This window comes from Monodon monoceros, unplaced genomic scaffold, assembly GCF_005190385.1.
Source record: "Monodon monoceros isolate NGI ecotype Baffin Bay Population unplaced genomic scaffold, NGI_Narwhal_1 Super_Scaffold_11, whole genome shotgun sequence".
Lineage (NCBI taxonomy): Eukaryota > Metazoa > Chordata > Mammalia > Artiodactyla > Monodontidae > Monodon > Monodon monoceros.
Window position 1 is genome coordinate 103,252,607 of NW_021703767.1, and position 19,499 is coordinate 103,272,105.

At 38.3% G+C, this 19,499-nt stretch overlaps 1 protein-coding gene across 3 annotated transcripts in view; it reads right to left on the reverse strand.

The window, feature by feature from the left end:
* PPM1L (protein phosphatase, Mg2+/Mn2+ dependent 1L) overlaps positions 1-19,499 on the reverse strand; it is a 333,931-nt gene that overhangs the window by 133,856 nt on the left and 180,576 nt on the right. For all 3 annotated transcript variants that reach the window (XM_029214082.1, XM_029214083.1, XM_029214084.1), the window contains one exon: positions 1,767-1,941. In XM_029214082.1, the coding sequence (XP_029069915.1) occupies positions 1,767-1,941 (175 nt within the window). The remainder of the gene's footprint in view (positions 1-1,766; positions 1,942-19,499) is intronic.

Sequence of the window (19,499 nt, forward strand, 5' to 3'; positions counted from 1 at the left end):
CAGAAAGAGAAAGACAAATACCATATATCACTTATATGTGGAATCTAAACAACAACATAAATGAACATATCTATGAAACAGACACAGACTCATAGGCATAGGGAACAGACTTGTGGTTGCCAAGGGGGAAGTGGGGTGGGGGAGGGAAGGATTGGGAGTTTGGGATTAGCAGATGCAAACTATTATACATAGGATGGATAAACAACAGGGTCCTACTGTATAGCACTGGGAACTATATTCAATATCCTATGATAAACCATAATGGAAAAGAATATGAAAAAGAATATATATATATACATATATATTATATATATAACTGAATCACTTTGCTGTACAGCAGAAATTAACACAACATTGTAAATCAACTATACTTCAATAAAGTTTAAAAAGTGATTATGGGGACAGGAAGTAGATGGACTACTTGACTTTTATGACCTTTGAGATGCTATGAAAATTTAAATATTATTTTGATTGGGCTGATCATAGCCTTACTTTACTCCACTGGGGATGAGAGAGGAGATGAATGACAATTCCAAAGAGAAGAATGTTAAACACAAGACAAATACAGAGACCAAATAAATAAATACCCAACAGGCAGAAGAGAGCCATTTTGTCTGGAAAACATAATAAAGCAAAGGAGAGTCAGAGAGAGTAGAGATGTCCTGGGTGAGGCTAGAAGTGGGTATCTATCAAGTGGATGTAAAGAGGTTAAAAGGCTGAATGAAAATGTGGACAGCTTAATAACTAGAAAAACTGCATCAGTGGTTAGGCATGTGCAGCATTTTTTAAAAAATCTGCTCTTCGGTTTGCTATTCAAGCTTGAAATCAAATGTTAAGAACGTCAGCGTTGAGACTGTTTAAGATCATGTGAAAGAAAATGAGATATAAAATAACAACTTCCCGTAGAAATAAAAACAGAAGCTCCCGGTATTAAAAAGGAAATTAATACTACCAATGTTTGACCATTAGAAACCTATTTTCCCATACTTTTTTCTCCATTTCTGGGGTGGGGGGGCGGGCAGGGGTGGTATGACAATTTTAATCAAGATATTTTTCCTGAATAAGTCTAATTTTGTTAAAGATTTTAATAATTCCAAGTAATACTGCACTGGTTTCATTAAAATTAGGTTTTAGCCGACAAACCACATAATAGATAAAATGGTGATGTAAGGAGGTCTATCCAGGCCTTCATTAATAAGCTCCTTTGGATAATATGAACTTATGGAAGGCAGTGAACCAAAGTGTCCAGTGTGGTGTTAGGGGCTAGGATTCATCTGGGGAGCTTAAGGAAAAGAAAGCCAAGTTCAGCTTGAAACTTCAGGAATAAAATGGTACCTCTTTAGAAAAGAACTCTGAAATTAAAAAATAACACTTGAAGCAACTAACAGTTCTTGGATTATTGGATGTAAAAGCTTTCAGCTCATATCCAAAATTGAAGTGACACTTTAAAAGATTAAATCAACAGGAGCACATGGTTGATAAAAGGCCAGAACAATTCCATTTAAAAAAGAGCCAAAATTTTAAAGGGATTTGATATTTAAGAGCCATTTTTAGAAATCTCCTGATGAAATCTTTGATACTAAAAGTGCAGAGAAGAAACTTACTGTTAAACCATGTTATATAACTTTGAATCCTGTCTGCCCTTCATCTTCTACCAAAGAAAAGGGCCTAATTTAACCAAAATCTAAAAAGAAATTTTTTCAGGGAAAAAAACATTGTGTGTGTGTGTGTGTGTGTGTGTGTGTGTCTATTAAAGACCAACATACCTGCTTCATCATAGGATACAGTCAATTTTTCTAGCATTTCTCGGTCAATTGATAGAATCTGCTGTTCGAGGATGGTCTGGTAAGACAATACACTATTTTCTTTGTCTTTCTCGTAGTCTTGAAGATGCTGTTTCAGGGCCTCTGGGAGTCGAGATTTTACATATTCAGCTGCCGTCTGCAGATAAAACAAGTAGAGAACCCCATGAGTATTTCTCATCTTAGGCTTTTCACTTCCCCTCAGGTGCTGTAGTGAGAGCTCAAAGTACTGTGGAACCAACCCTTTAGACAATCAAATCCTTGTCACTGTTGTCATTTTTAGACTCTACTGTACCAAGTAAGGTTGATCTTCAAATACACAGAATTACAGACCTCTAAGAGTTTTCTACCAGGTTTAAAGGTACAAAAGATGATGGGTTGGCATTCATGGAGTCGAACTCAGAGTTTCAGCTATTCCACTGAACCCAGAAGGCCCTGTGATAGTAATTTTACTGGATATAAATCTGACTCACCCTAATCTAGAATGCATAAGCTAGTAACTCATCTCAGCAGTAAGCCGTCCTATGCTGTGGCATCCAAACCTCTGCTTTGCTTTGTTGTTCTTTGCTCATTAATGCTTATGCAGGAACGCTTGTGAAGTAAACAAAATGGAAAGCCCTCTGCTAGGGCTGATAACGGAATAATAGGAGAAACAGAAAACGAAGAGACCTAAAACAAAGATGCCTCAACCTGAAAAGAACTGTTCACCACTTAAATATCTTGGTCTTTATATATTTTATTCTTAACTTTTTTTCCCCTGCTTCTACATTATCTGCACAGTGTACTCCCAACTAGTAACATCTGAAATTACACACACTGACTTTCAACCAGGTAAGCAAGCTTCCCTTGGAGGTAGGAAGGAAGACATCTGTACTTTGAAAAAGACCTTCCCAAAGATTCTGATACATTCTTCTGGTGGACTGGGGCCATAGCACACTCTTTTCCCTTCCAGTTAAGTATCACAGTTAAAGTTAAGTAGAACTTTAAGGGAGAAATTAAGTAATACGACAGCATGTATGACTCAGGAGAATTGAAATTCTTAAAACATATCTCTTGAGAATGCCAAGAGTTTTGGTATCTTCTTACAGTTGCAGTCCTCCATCATATGTATAGGGTCTAAGGTTGATAAATAAATGAAGGCATACATATATTGTTTAAAATTATACTCACAATCACTAGAAAACTAAAATAAAAGAAACTGTTAAACAGGATTGTCTCTGGGGTATGGGCCCAGAATAAGGTGAAGACACATCTACATAGTTTAATATTTTTAAAAAATTCCTGTAATTAAAAAGAATTATCTTTAAAATATGTTCTTTTGGTAAAGAACCTTCATAGTTTTCCTTCTAAATGTTAGCACAGTTTAGGATGAAAAGAAACTTGCCAGAACAATGACAACTGACTTCTCAGGAAAAACTCACAGGGAAGTGGTGGAAAAAGTTATATTTCAGTCTTCAGAGTAGCCAAATATAGCACACAACACTTCATTTCCAGACTTATATTTGGATCCCCTAAGTCGGTTGCTGATGAAATTACAACTTTAAAATATCACCAAACACTGTTCATTTTCTCTGCCAGCCAGCTAGTGCGGAACAAATAAAATTATTCCATAGAATGTAAATGGACTCAGCACATTAGCACAACATATTTAATTCTAGAGTTTCATAACAATTTTCTCCTGACAATGGAGAATGAAGAGGCATCCTGCAGAATAACTCTTTTAAAATTCACACTACCTTGCTATTCAGTGTAACACGTGTCTTTAATTTTTTTCCTTGGAAATATCTATGAGGTACTGGAAATAATTCCATAATGCACGTTTAACAAATATTGGTGTATTCAGTATAACTGAAAGCATACCACACGTTTCCTTCCTATTGTGTCCACTGATTTACTCTTTTAATTCAAATCATGGTGGAGGTCTTGGAACCGGGCCTATATTTTTTACTGTAGTGGAGTTAAATTTTGGCATTTCATTTCTAAAACAGTATAACTTCATGTATAGTCAGCCCTCTGTATCTGTGGGTTTCACATCTGTGGATTCAACCAGCTGCAGACAGAAAATATTTGGAAAGAAACCCTGCCCCACCAGCCCAGGTAGGTGCCCTCAGCCAGCACCAGAGCTCCTCCAACATGGCCCTCAGCCTTGCCCATCCCATCGGGCACCCTTGGCAGGCACCGGCATCCCCCCAAAGCGGCTCCCGCCCCAGGGGTCAGCCCTGCACACCAGAGCACCTGCAACAGTTGTAGACAGTCCTTACAGCCAGCTGTACTGGGGGCCAGCCCTGCACACCAGTGTGGCCTCAGTAAGAGGACCATTTTCTTACACCATATACAAAAATAAACTCAAAATGGATTAAAGACTTTAAGGCCTGAAACCATAAAACTCCTAGAAGAAAACACAGTCAGTATGCTCTTTGACACTGATCTCAGCAATGTTGTTTTGGCTCTGTCTCCTCAGGCAAAGGAAACAAAAGCAAAAATAAACAAATGGAACTACATCAAACTAAAAAGCTTGTGCACAGCAAAACAAAAAGGCAACCTAATGAACAGGAGAAGCTATTTGCAAATGGTGTATCTGATAAGGGGTTATTATCCAAAGCATATAAAGAAGTCATACAATTAAATTTTAAAAATCCATTTAAAAAATGGGCAGAGGGGCTTCCCTGGTGGCGCAGCGGTTGAGAATCCGCCTGCCGATGCAGGGGACACGGGTTCGTGCCCCGGTCCAGGAAGATCCCACATGCCGCGGAGCGACTGGGCCCGTGAGCCATGGCCGCTGAGCCTGCGTGTCTGGAGCCTGTGCTCCGCAACGGGAGAGGCCACAACAGTGAGAGGCCCGCATACCGCAAAAAAAAAAAAAAAATGGGCGAGAACCTGAATACACATTTCTCAAAAGAAGACATACAGATGCCCAACTGACACATGAAAAGATGCTCAATGTCATTAATCATCAGGGAAATGCAAATCAAAATCACAATGAGATATCACCTCACACCTGTCAGAATGGCTGTCATCAAAAAGACCACAAATAACAAGTGTTGGTAAGGGTGTGGAGAAAAGGGAACTCTTGTGCACTGTTGGTGGGAATGTAAATTGGTGCCACTATGGAAAACGGTATGAAGGTTCCTCAAAAAATTAAAAATAGAACTACCAAACGATCTAGCAATGCCACTTCTGGGTATTTACCCAAGGGAAAAAAACCCACTAATTCAAAAAGATATATACACCCCTATGTTCACTGTAGTACTATTTACTATAGCCAAGATATGGAAGCAACCTAAAAGTCCAGTAATACATGAATGGATAAAAGAAGATATGGTATATATATGTACAAAGGAATATAACTCATCTATAAAAAAGAATGAAATCTTGCCATTTTCAACAAAATGGTATTATGCTAATACCATTTATTTATTATGAAATAAATTAGGCAGAGAAAGACAAACACTATGTGATCTCATTTATATGTGGAATCTAAAAAACAAATGAACAAACCAAAGAACACAGAAACAGACTTATGGATATAGAGAACAAACTGGTGGTTGCCAGAGGAGAGGGAGTAGGAGGTTGGGTGAAATAGGTGAAGGGGATTAAGAGGTGCGAACTTCGAGTTATAAAATAAATAAATCATGGAGATGTAATACACAGCATAAGGAATATATAGGCATCCCTTGTTTTATTGTGCTTCAATTTTTTGTTTGTTTGTTTGTTTTTAAGAGTTGAAGGTTTGTGGCAACCCCACATTGTAAGATAATGGTTAGCATTTTTTAGCAATAAAGTATTTTTTTCAGAAAGTCTTCATTTCAAGCCATGAAATTGTTTCTGTAAATTGTTTTTTTTTAAACTTTTTATTTTATATTGGAGTATAGTTGGTTAACAATGTTGTGTTAGTTTCAGGTGTACAGCAAAGTGATTCAGTTATACATATACATGTATCTATTCTTTTTCAAATTGTTTTCTCATTTAGGTTCTTACATAATATTGAGCAGAGTTCCCTGTGCTATACAGTAGGTCCTTGTTGGTTAGCCATTTTAAATATAGCAGTGTGTACATGTCAATCACAAACTACCTAACTATCTTACTCAGTGGACTCAGTGGATGAAAAAAAATAAAGTATTTTTAAATTGAGTTACATTACATTGGTTTCTTAAGACATAATGCTATTGCACACTTAATAGACAGACTATAATGTAAAAATAACTTTACACGCAATCGGAAACCAAAAAATTCGTGACTCACTTTATTGCAATATTTGCTTTATTGCGGCAGTCTGGAACCAAACCCACAATATCTCGGAGGTATGATTGTAGTTGATAATACTGTAATAATTTTGTATGGTGACAGACGGTTACTGAACTTACTGTAGTGATCATTTTGTAATGTACCTGATTGTCAAATAACTATGTTGTACACCTGAAACTAACATAATACTGTATGTCAACTATACTTCAATTTTTTTAAATTCCAAAAAAATACCAGAGAGTTCCCAAAAGCAAAAAGTGAATTTGTCATGCCAGCAACTATTTACATAGCATTTACATTGTATTTAACAACTATTTACATAGCATTTACATTGTATTAGGTATTATAAGTGATCTAGAGATGATTTAAAGTATATGCATAGGTTATATGTAAATATTACAACATTTAATATGCAACTTGAGTGACTCATATTTTGGTATCCAAGAACCAATCCTCTGTGGATACTGAGGGACTACTGTATAGAGTTCTTTCCTCTGGGAAAGATTTTTTAAGAGGAATAGAAAGAAACAACTCTAGCAAAATACTAGCTTCTATCAAGATATTTCAAGAAATCACCTTTATACTGAGGTGATTCTCTAAATGTATTCAAATGTCAGTCAAAACCTTATGTTCAAGCATAAACCTATGCCAAAAAACAGGATGTCATACAAATACCTTATGATCTCGCTTATATGTGGAAAATAAAAACAAAACAAAAACACAAAAACCAAACTCATAGATAAAGAGAATAGACTGGTGTGTGCCAGAGGTGAGCAAAATGGGTGAAAGTGGTTAAAAGATATCAAACTCCCACTTACAAAAAAAAAATAATAAGTCCTGGGGTTATAATGTACAGCATGCTGACTATAGTTAATAAGGCTGTACTGCTTAGTTGAAAGTTGATAAGAGAATAGATTTTAAACATTTTCATCACAGGAAAAAAATGCATAACTATGTGTGGTTAACTAGACCTTATTGTGGTGGATCATTCTGCAACATATACAAATATTGAATCATTATGCTGTATACCTGAAACTAATATATCATATCTCAATAAAAAAACAGGCTGTCATATTATTAACTGAGATTGGAATTATTGCACAAGTGATAGATAATACAAATAGCAATTTAAATTTTAAAACTTCACTAGAATTCTAAAAATGAAGTGAAAAACAAAATTAAAATATAGGATTACTTATCTATTCTTTAATCAATGATAAGTGCTACTAGAAGTTTAAGTCCTAAATTGCATATTCTTATAACCTAACTATCAGAAACAGTACTTTGTTACCATTTTCAGTGTCTTGCATTTGTGCGGTACTTTATACTTTTCTGAGCAATTTATGCTGTTATCATTCTGTATCTTCAAAATAACTTTTAGTGAAAGTAGGCAAATTATGGATTTGGCCAATCCTTCAAAGTAGGCTCAAATGCTATAAACTCTGTTAGTGAACCCACCTAATAGCAACCAACAGTCTTTCAAGTATTTATAGAGGTAAAGGTATTTTAGCTCCCCAGTTTGGCTGATGTAAAGACTGTATCTTACACATCTTGTGTTCTCCCAGCACCCAGTTCAGTACTTTCTACCACAGAAGCTTAATATCTTCACTGTATCCAAGAATCAGGGACTTTGAGATAGCTTTTAGAGAAAACTTTTGGACAGTTCATAATTCTTTGCCTGCAGTCAGAACTTCCTTTCATGATTCTAGAAACAGCATACAAGTCTGGTTTTCTACTGGCAAATGGAACTACACCTGGTCTTAAATCATTATTGGAGCCATTATTTTAGGAAGCAAATGGCTGAAACCCAAATCATCATTCACATGCCAACATGGTAAATTATGTACTTCATATACAAAGCTGTATATGAAGCTTTATTTAACGATTTCCTCTCCATAACTGTTTGATCTTTTCCATTCTTGCCTTTATTTCTTCATTTGGCAATGAACTCAATTCTGCTAGGGACTCTCTGAGCAGTCATGTAGAATGCCTCAGAATTGTGTCTGAGTGAAGGGTTGCCTTGAGGGGTGTTAACTCCTCCTGCGCATTCAGGTTTTGCTTGTCTGAACTGCTGAGTAGGTTCCCAAACATACCCCAGGTGGTGGCAGAGAAGCCTCAGGACAGAAAGGGGAAGACACAGGTTCATCAGTTCCAGTTACACCTGGGAAGATGGTTAACCGCTAGAATAAAAAGATGAGCTAAAAGCTTGTGAGGTAGGGCACAAAAGGTGCCCAAAGCACCTTCTTACAGAATGTGCATACATTCATATCACCCATGCCAACTTCAGTCTGGAAGACAGAAAAGGGCTAGAGTTATACTATACCTGTAAAAGGACTCAATGGATGAAAACGATAAAAGAAGCAGACGATTGAGGATCTAAATTCTGGGAACCTAGTGGATAGAATGCTGACCTAGTAGGTCATTATGCTAAAATGCTATTTACTATAACAGTTGAATGTTCTTTAAGAAATAACCAGTGTATATGAAAGAGTTTGGTGGGGGACAGGGAGGGAGAGTGCAAAAAAAAAAGTGCATTTCAAAAGCTGCTAAATGCTTCACAGTTCATCTTAAAAAGAAAACCTGTTAGCCAGCCAATTCTAATTTATTGAGCATCTGCTGAGTGAAGCACATTAGATTTGACACTGTTGGGAGAACAGACCTCTGCCATCAACCTGCAGTTTTAACATGCAAACAGCACACACAGGTGAAACACTGGAAAAACACATTTTACAAACTAACACAAAAACAGACATGAATCTTGAGATGAATTTTGTTTAACATATGAGCTACTGTGAGTGCTGAGCGGCCTCTAGGGAGAGAAATTAAAGGGGGCAGAAGAAAAAGAATCAGGAAATCATTCCGGCGTTTAAAGATCAGTTTCGAGGTAAGAAGTTCTTGCTGGAGGAAAGAAAAGCAATCTAGAAAGTAGTGAATGTGAGTTCATGGGGAGAAATCATAAAAGAAGGTGATGAAACTAGGAGTCTGAGAGAGCTGGCAGGTGGAGAAGTTTTAACTCCCTGTTAAACCGGGGAGCTTTGATTTGTAGCAGTTAGTAACAGGAAACAACCGAAACATCAAAAAGAGTGAATAAATTATCAAATCTTGTCTGAGTAAGAATGTGCTTGGAGTTGAGCTTAAAATGCACTGAAAGAGAGAAAGATTAAAGCAGGGAGACAAGTAAAAAGTCTGAAAGAAAGGAAAATGGCCTTCTACACTGTGATTGGAATATAAATCGGAATATAAATCGGACACTTTTGGGACAGCAAATGAAAAAAAGTAACAAAAACTTTGAAGTAATTTACACTTTTAACTTAGTAATTGTCTTTCCAGGAATTTATTTTAAGAAAAAGCTAAAGATGAGCATAAAGACTTGTGTAGCAAACACGTTTATCAAGGTATTATTCAAGATAATGAATGTCTACAAATTGGTTGATTATGTCATGGGATAGCCAAGAAATGGAATACAATGCAGCTATTAAAAATCATGTTATGAAAGAATACTAATAATGTAGGAAAACGTTTATAATGAAGAGCAGATTACAAAGCAGTTTGTTTACGACACATATGAGGGGGAAATGGTTGAATTACGTTAATATGAATCATTAGTTATCTCAGACTAGTAAGAGTTTGGGTGATATTTTTTCTCTATGCAGTTTTCTTCATTTTCCAAATTTTCTAAAATAAAAAAAATAGAAAAATGACCGCTTTCTATGTGCCAAGCACTGTGCTGAATGCTTCACATGTGTTTACTTATTTCACCCTCACGAAAACACTTATTGGTTTTCACAGATGAGGAAACAGACTCAGAGAGGTTAAGCAATTTATCCTTGGTTACGCAGTGAGTCGTGGATTGGAGCAGGAATCACCAAATGCTTTTGAACCAGAAAAGAAAAAAATTTTTGTATTTTAAAAAGAAGGCAATGCCTGCTGTGGTCCCTTCTTTTGCAGGGTAAAGCAGCCCTAGACTAGGATAAAGCCATTGAGAAGAGAATAAAAGAGCACATGAGCAAAGCCTGGTGACAGATGGAAAAGAAAAACCCATAAAATGGCTTCAGTGTTGCAAAACTGGAAGCTAAAGATGATGGAGATGCTATTGAAAACAATGGGAAAACAGAGTACAGTGAAACGTATTAAATTTACTTTGAACACTTAACTGTAAGCCTGAAAACCATCCACCTCTCTGTATTTTATGGAATATCCACCACCCCTTAAAAAAAGAAAAACCTCTAGGAGGAAAAAGTTATTATTTTATAGAACTCCAAAGAAAAATATCATACTAATGATTTTGGTTACAAGTTCCAGGGAGGTAAAAGTTATTTCCAAGAAAAGATATTAAATTAAATTTTAATAGAGCCTCCATTAGAGAAAGATCAGGAGTAAATTAGAACTATGTTCAAATCACTTTTAGTATTTTTCTCTAGGACTTTGCCAAGGGTAAGTTACTATTCATTTTAACTTTAACAGATTTAAAATAAAAATAGGCTTCTGATGTCCTTAACCATGAAAACATGCCTTACAATTTTTATTTAGTACTGCATATTTCATAGCTGTAGGAGGTTTTTTTGCCCCTTCTTTTCAATCAAATGTTCTATTTTACTACCAAGTCTAAGATCTAGTATACAGTATACAATTTTATATTTTAAAAAATTAGGTATGGTATTCAAAGGAAAGAAAGCTTCCCCTACACTCAATAAATTCTTACTTAGAAGATATTTTTAAAATCAAGGAATGGATTTTATCATTAAGTTTGTAATGAGTTGTTATAAATGTTGATCCTGATGTAAAGAGCCAATTTCAAAGCAAATTTGAAAAACCAACAGATGAGATTCTAAGATTACAAAACCTTGAAAATGCATCTTAAGAAGAAATACCACTTTTGCCTCAAGGATGGTCCAGGCTGTGCTTTGCCATGATAAGAAGTTTCAGGATTTTAATATCTTTCCAATTATCTGATTTTATAAATTACCCTTCCCCCTTCATTTTATTTAATGTGCACACACACACACACACACAGAGTAATTTGGCAGAGAGACATCCTCAAGCTCCACTGAAATGAATGGGACGAATAATTGATGGCAGCGCCTTTCAGTTTATATTTACACAATATATATGCCTGGCTTGGAACACACAGTGCTGCTGCTTCTGATATGAGTGTCGATTATGAATGGACACAGGCTTCTAAGACTGGATCGAAAGGAGGCTAAAGCAAAGGGGCTGATCCTGGGACCCATGCTAAGGCTAAATTTAACATTGATGCCACACACAATAAGGTGCTATATCTGGCTCCAAGCGCATCTGATCAGTGACCCTCTGAGGAGAAGCAGATTTTGACAATGAGGAAGACACACAAGGGAGGTTAGGTGGGAAATCAATTCTGCAAATGCTGAGTAGAAAAGAGCTGAATTTTAGGAAACAGTACCTCAGGGATGGTCGCTAGGTATTCAGGAGATAAAAGAGAGATCATAAAGCAGATCATTCAAAATTCGTGCCACAGGAAGACAGAAGAGAGGAGGAGGTAATATTTTTATCACAGACAAGGTTGCCCTGCCCTTGAAGGGAGGTGAATGCACATGTGCTGAGTTGACAGCAGCCAGCATGGACGGCATGTGAATTTACTTAGGTCCACCTTGGCATCCATCTTTCTTAGGGTAACATACCATTAACTTCTGACAACTGCTCTTTGGATCCAGGCACTTCAAAACAAAGTCAGAGCAAGCGCCCTTGCCCACCAGCAAGAGGACAGAGGCAAGGGAGTTGTTCTTTTCTCTTGCCTGCCAAGAGTGTCATTTCTTTCCATTTTTAATCTTTGCCACTTCTAACCTGGAGGGGTTATTTAAATAAGAAAAACCTCTTTGAGAGGATGATCTTGCACTCCTGAATTCATAATTCTGTCTCAAGAAGGCAAATTTGATTCTTTCAAGACATACGGCATCAGGAAAAAGTCTCAGACTTAAACCTGAAGTGTGTCAATGCTATCCTATGCTTATTATGGAGATTTGAGATTGCTCTGGAGAACCAAAGCTGTGGACGTGCAAATGCTAGTCAGTTGTGTGGCAAAATGACCACCACAGAGGGCATGACACTCCGCATGCTAGGGACTCAGAGCCATATAACCTAACCTACTTAATATGGAGAGTGAAGTTTTCATTTAGTTTAAACACTAAGATGACGACTGCTAAGTTATAGGTTCAGGACAATTCCTCCGGGATTCCTCAAGGGACAAACCTTTAATAACTCTATCAGTCACCTGATCCATATGTAATCTGAGGCATATTCACATGGTAGCACCAAGCATGCTATAGCATGAAAATATAATTAAAACTCCACTTCTTGAATGATGGCTTCCCTGACAGCAGATGGAGGCCATATATATATATATATATAGATATATATATCTATATATATATCTATATATAGATATATATATCTCTCGCAGTACGGCGGTATCAAATACTGTTTAGCCATGTGGTCCATTTTCCTAATCTTATTATCTTGGTGAAATCTACATTCAAACTCTAAGGGATTAAAGATTTATATTTTTACAGTCTAAAGAAAAGTTGAGGTTATTTCGCTACTACTACTACTAAAGTGATGATTAATAAATTCTTTGGCCCTCAGTTACCACACATATTCCAGAGTCAGGGGGAACAGGCCATACTATATTAGTTCCACGGTCCTTCTTTTTTCTTTTTCTTTTATTTTAAAGCACATACACACACCTAAGTTCTCTAGAGAGATGCCAACTTTAAAAACTGCCAACCAGTAGAGTTTTTCTTAAACCTGTGGAGAAAACAAGCAGCACGCAGCCAGAGTGGTCTTGTTAAATTTGTGTGATAGGTGAGTTCCTTTGTCTTCAGCAGTTACAAAAAGAAGTAAGATATTGTTTCACATTCTATACACTTGAGATCATTAGAAGAAAAACGTTTGTTTACAGAAAGAAAAATATTCCCTATTTGAAAGGAAATTAATTACTGATAAAATTCCCTTCCATTTCTGAATGTTGGGCTATAAAGCTTGACAAAAATTTAACTTCCATGAGCGCTATACAAATGTATTCTAGAAAGTTCCATGCATAACGCTAACTAAAAATGTCCTTGGGGATTCAGGAAGCCAATGGGACCAACTGTTATAACGAATTATAAAACACGCATGAATTATTAATCAAAAAGGACTCTGTAGCTATGACAATAGAGCAGTCCCTCAGGGAGTCAGCCAAAAGCTCCTAGCTGGCAACAGGGCCAGAGAACCCCTCCTGGGCCTCACTTGACTCCTGCCCATAGCTTCCTATCAGGCTCTTTAGGGAGCACGACCAGAGAGCAGGTGTAGCCACGACGGTAGGGAACCACAAGGCCAATGCCAGTTGGGTTGATGTCCCCAATTTGACATGGCTTTAAGAACTGCCTTCAAGGGACTTCCCTGGTGGCTCAGTGGTTAATAATCCGCCTGCCAATGCAGGAGACACGGGTTCGAACCCTGGTCCAGGAAGATCCCACATGCCACGGAGCAACTAAGCCTGTGTGCAACAACTACTGAGCCCATGCACCACAACTACCGAGCCCACGAGCCACAAGTACTGAAGCCCGCGCGCTTAGAGCCTATGCTCTGCAACAGGAGAAGCCCACGCACCGCAATGAAGAATAGCCCCCACTCGCGGCAACTAGAGAAAGCCCACGTGCAGCAACGAAGACCCAACAGAGCTATAAATTAATTAATTAATTATTTTTAAAAAGTGCCTTCAAAACCAGTATGAGATTTAGGCTCCTTGTATGTGCAGTGGGGGGCTGGAAAAGGGTCCATCTTTCTGTCCAGGAATCTGGTCTAATGTAGTGTGATTTGAGGAACCCAAGAAGGATCCCTGCCCCCAAATCATTTTCCCTTTTGGCTTTGAGCCCTGAAATTCTAACATTACAGCTTGCAATCTCTGGTTTATGCCAGTTCTTCCCCTTCCCAAAAGGCAAATATTTTAAGGAAGAGTAATACACCAAGAAATGGTCAGTCTTAGTGTGGACATGTTGATCAGATTTTTACACACAGGGAGGGGGAATGAGAAGCAGGAAAGCACCCAGAGAAATTCCTGGGAATAAGGTGTAAAGTTGGCAAGTAAAGGTCAGGAAAGACAAATGTTGTCTACTCAGAAATTTAACCCTGTATAGAGGAAAACACAAAAATCTGTACTGCCTGAAAGTTTTATTTAGTCTTCACCACCACTGGCTCTACCCGCAAGACCAACCATCAAAACTATTTTGAGGTTAACCTGAGAAGGAAAATGTAATTTGTTGCATCTCACACGTAGGTCAATAAAGAATGCATTCGGTAGCCATCTACCGTATATTGGTTTTTTTTTTTTTTTTTTTACTTACTAAATTTATATTATACCCCTTTCCAGACAGGAAATGAGGCAACTGATCACAACACTGTACTTTCTATGCTAATTAATTTATAACATTGAAACTAAAAATGGAGTAACTTTAATATATTCTAAATATTACATCTTAAGGAGCCTTCACAGTGCCTTTTATGTTAAAGGTGCACAATATATGTTTTTACATAAATGAATGAATGAAGTCAAACAACATGACCAATCTCAGTGGCACATTGTTTTAAAACTACTCCTGTACAGATAGGAGTCATCGCTTACGTTGCAAACGTATCTTCCAGAACGAAAGCTATTGCTGCCTCACTAGAGCTGCCACAGCCCTGCCCTTCATCAGACCTCTACTACAGCTCTCTACCACTTCATTCATAGTGTCTCCATCTAGTCATCTATTTGCCTCATCACTAATTTACGAGCAACTAGCAGGTAGGACAAAAGTTTTTTCACATACGACGGTTTCCCTAGTATCTAGCCCAGTGCAGGCATGCTGGAAGAAAATGATGGAGAGGGGGTGCTTTAAAACTCGGCGTAAAACCCTGTGAGTGATCATTCTATATAGCCACAAACATAAAAGAAAAAAGGACCAGGCCCCCCCTGTGATTCTTTCTATCACTCTGACATTTGCCATAAGGCATATAGATGTCATACTATTTTATATTTCTTGGGCACCAAATCTTGTTTAATACCATAGAAACAGGACGGCTGGTTTAGGCAGAGCCAGAGTTTATCTCAAACCAAATTTATGTATAATTTCGAACCTAAATGAAAATCTGACGAGAGCAATGCATCCTCTTCCCAGAAACACACACAAAGTATCTAGTGTCCCATTTTAGGAACCCAGGTATGAAGTTCATGAACCAGATCACCTTGAAGTCTTATTAGATCCAAGCATGAAAAGGGCACTAGGTACAGGGCTGTAGTTTTTCCTACAAAATGATGTGGTTAGACTTGATCAGTATTTCTCAAGGGTGGTACTTCAACCGCTTCCGAAGCACCTGGGACAGGGGAGGAGTGTCTTAAAAAGGCAGAATATGGGTCCTGCTCCATAGTTAGTAAATCACAATTTTTCAGGTAGGACCCTAGAATCTGCTTTTTAAACTTGTGCTACATTTCAACAAGCTCACTGAAGGGTGAAACCCACGGTTTCTACCCCTTTGAATTCTGATTTTATAACATCTAGGCACATGTGTTCTTACAAAGCTAGACCACAAATTCTGATGTACATCCAGAGTTGTACCAGACTCTCCACAATAACAGCCCTCTGCATCCCCCAGGACTCAGTTTGGCAAGTAAACATTTTTAATTCTTGTAACAACCTTGACTGTGCGCAGCGACATTCCCACACGGCCTGTCTACCCTCAGTGCCACGGGCTTTTTTTTATGGCATCAAATTGCCAATCTGCTCAGCCTCTGAAAGGGTGAGCCCTCCCTAAAGCAACCTAACTGACCTTGAGTACTTCTGATACCAGGAGGACCTGGAACCCTTTTCCAACAGCTTGTGGGCAATCAAGCAAATATCAGGAAGCTGTGTGAAACAGGCCACAGGATGACCTGTGGCAAAGCACCTTGAAAACACAGTGATTTCCTCTTGACCGAGCCCGGGCATGATCAGAGCACTAAGCTGACCTCTGCCGGGGACGGCCAATGGAATTGTGAAGCCTGGATAAGAGAAGCAAAATGCAGCAGAGAGGAAAGCAAATCAGCATTCCCAGCAGTGTTGCATAACTTTGCATACAGAGTTTGAAAGGGTATCTTATTTTAGCAAGAGAAAAATGGGATACCTAATTGTGTGGAAAAGCTATAATCTCAGCAGTGAATGCACCTGCTTGTGTAAATATAAAACGACACATTTTAAAATCTGAATGGGCAAATAGTTCAGAGAAAAATATACCCTTTCCCCCCCAAGTCCTGCTTCACCTCCAAAAGACGACAGCAGTACGAGCAGGCGTGCAGTCATGGGCTAGAACTAATCCTTTCCATTAATACTTGAGTGTCTACTATGTGTCAGGCACTGTGCTAGGCGCTAGGAATAAATGGTGGGCACAAGTCAACATGTCTCTGCCCTCATGGGCCATTAAGCCCAGACCCACCCTGAGAATCCTTCTCAATACAGTATTCCAGGCAGCAACCCATCAACCAAAGTCAGCGTAGGAGATGAAACCTGTTCATGAGCCTTGGTCTAAATCCAGGGTGGCCAACTACAGTCAAAACACCTGTATTTGTGAATAAAGTTTTATTCGAACATGACCCCACCCAATTGTTCACATATTGTCTATGGCTGCTTCTGAACTTCAACGGAAGCATTGAGCAGTGAGATAGAATCTGTATGGTACACAAAGCCTAAAATATTTACCGTAGGGCTCCTTACAGAAAGGTTACCAAACCCTGGTATAGATGAATTGCCAAACTAAAGCAAAATTAGCAGACATGTGTGCGTGTGTGTGTATACAATTGACGTTGTTTAGCTTGCATTTATTATTTGCCCTCACGTATTGAGCACAATGTTGGGTTTCAGGTGTACTAAAATCAGTTGTACAGAGTTGTCACCTTGAAAGAACTCACAATCTAGCTACAGAAATGACTAAACAGATAATCACAAAACAATTTGATCAGTTCTAAAACGTAAGTACATACAATTCGCTATGTAAACCCAACAAAGTGATTGAAAACTCTAACACCCCAGAGAGATTTCTTAAGCATGACCACACATGCTTGACCACACAACCTAAAAAGTCAAGGAGAGTCTTGGACATTGCAGTCCTGTGGCAATCCTCAGAAGAAATGAGTGGATAAAAATGTAGCCAGACAATACAAAGAGTGGCTGCTTGAACTTGATGTAACATTAAAAGGTCATTAGGCATTCTAAAAACAATGGGCAACTGGTGATGCCCCATAAAAAACTAACTTTAGCAACTTTGGATTCTCCAAACTGTCGTTTGTCAGGAACCACATAATCAAGAGAAAATGAATAAGGTTCCAAAGAGACATGTAAAGTTTGAATTAGGATTCACAGTAGATTGGCAGGGACATAATAAATTCATAATTATGGTAACCCACAGCTGCTTCAACCTTAGAAAATAATGAACTGCTTAGCGAGGGCTGATGTCTCTGAAATGGCAAGCAAAAGCCATCTGCTATGGAACAGTGTCCTGTCTTTAGGTCCATATCCAAGGGAGACCCACCTCGAGATTTACTGTTGCAACAAGCAATTTCCAAATGTCATAAATCAGTATGGAAATTGTTAGACAAGAAAAAGTATAAACTTTGCTGTTCACAATACTCAATTATTAATTTCCTTTTATTCCCCAAGGTAGTACCTGTGAGTTTTCTTCAAAACATATTGATCTGAATGCCCTAGGATAAAGAGGTCATTAAAAAAGTCAACATGACTTATGACACCCACTCAACAAACGAAGCTTTCCTTTCTAACACAAATCGTATGTCCACATTCAGGCAATTAAATAGTGAAGGTTAATAGAATGTTAGAAGACAGGTGGCCGGCCATTTTTGCTTTGGATAGCTATTTATAAATTGAGTTGCCAGCTCTGAAATCATTCTTTCGAGAGATGTATGAAACAAAATTTTATATATAACACATTTTAACTTAATACTTTAATGGTACCCTTCCAAAGAACTAGATAAATTCTCAGGGCCCTTTTATTGGTTCTTCAATTAAAGAGAAAATTAAATTTGGATATATATGTGTGTGTCCTATGTAATTTTTCAAATGAAAGTTCTATAAATGATAGCTCAATTCCGTAATACCTCATTTAACAAGTGCCATCAGGGAATGAAGACTTCCACATAAGTGAATGTCCCATTTAACTCAACTTTACTACTCTAAATGATGAAAAATTATTTTAACCTCTTTTGACGGAAATGTTTCTAAATTGAAACACATACTTCTGCAGTTTTTCAAAGAGAATGCATGGAAGAAAATTCAGCATTTGGGGGGTTGATTTAAGGCCATTTTTGGAACATGAAGGGAGGGTTGTAACGTGCATGTCTCCTGCATATGAAGTTGATTCCTACACCAAATCACCCTGGTTACTGTAAGAAGCTCTGGGTTCTCCTTCCATAGGCAGATAATGCTGCTTCTAAGTGGCTACTTTAGGCACAATTATCTACCCTAAAGACTTGGAAAATGTTTAACTTTCTTATTGGAGAGAGGTGCATGGGCTTTGTGATGTTTCCCCTTAGTCCTTTTTTGTTAACCTCCTGGTCCATTATAGTGCTCCAGATAGCTGAAATGGAAAAATAAGGTCTATCCATCAGATAAGTGGAATATAAAAAGTCAGCAATGTGAATATTGAATGCATATCTATACTTTTTATTAGAAATCATAAAGAACTTCCCTTTAGATTCATATACTCCAAGAAAACCCATTAAAATGGCATGAATGGGCTTCCCTGGTGGCGCAGTGGTTGAGAGTTCGCCTGCTGATGCAGGGGACACGGGTTCGTGCCCCGGTCCAGGAGGATTCCACATGCCGCAGAGCGGCTGGGCCCATGAGCCATGGCCGCTGAGCCTGCGTGTCCGGAGCCTGTGCTCTGCAACGGGAGAGGCCACAACAGTGAGAGGCCCGCGTACCGCAAAAAATAAATAAATAAATTTTAAAAAGGCATGAATAAAACTGGTATCTTTTTTTTTTTTTATAAATTTATTTAATCTATTTATTTAGGCTGCGTTGGGTCTTCGCTGCTGTGCAGGGGCATTCTCTATTTGCGGCGAGCGGGGGCTACTCTTTGTTGTGGTGCACAGGCTTCTCATTGTGGTAGACTCTCTTGTTGCAAAGCACGGGCTCTAGGTGCATGGGCTTCAGTAGTTGTGGCTCACGGGCTCAGTAGTTGTGGCTCACAGGCTCTAGAGAACAGGCTCAGTAGTTGTGGCACATGGGCTTAGCTGCTCCGCGGCATGGGGGATCTTCCCGGACCAGGGATCGAACCCGTGTCCCCTGCATTGGCAGGTGGATTCTTAACCACTGCGCCACCAGTGAAGTCCCTAAAACTGGTATCTTTATATCTGTGATGTTTATAATGCACATGGATGGGTCAACCAACATAAGGGACTCTTATGAA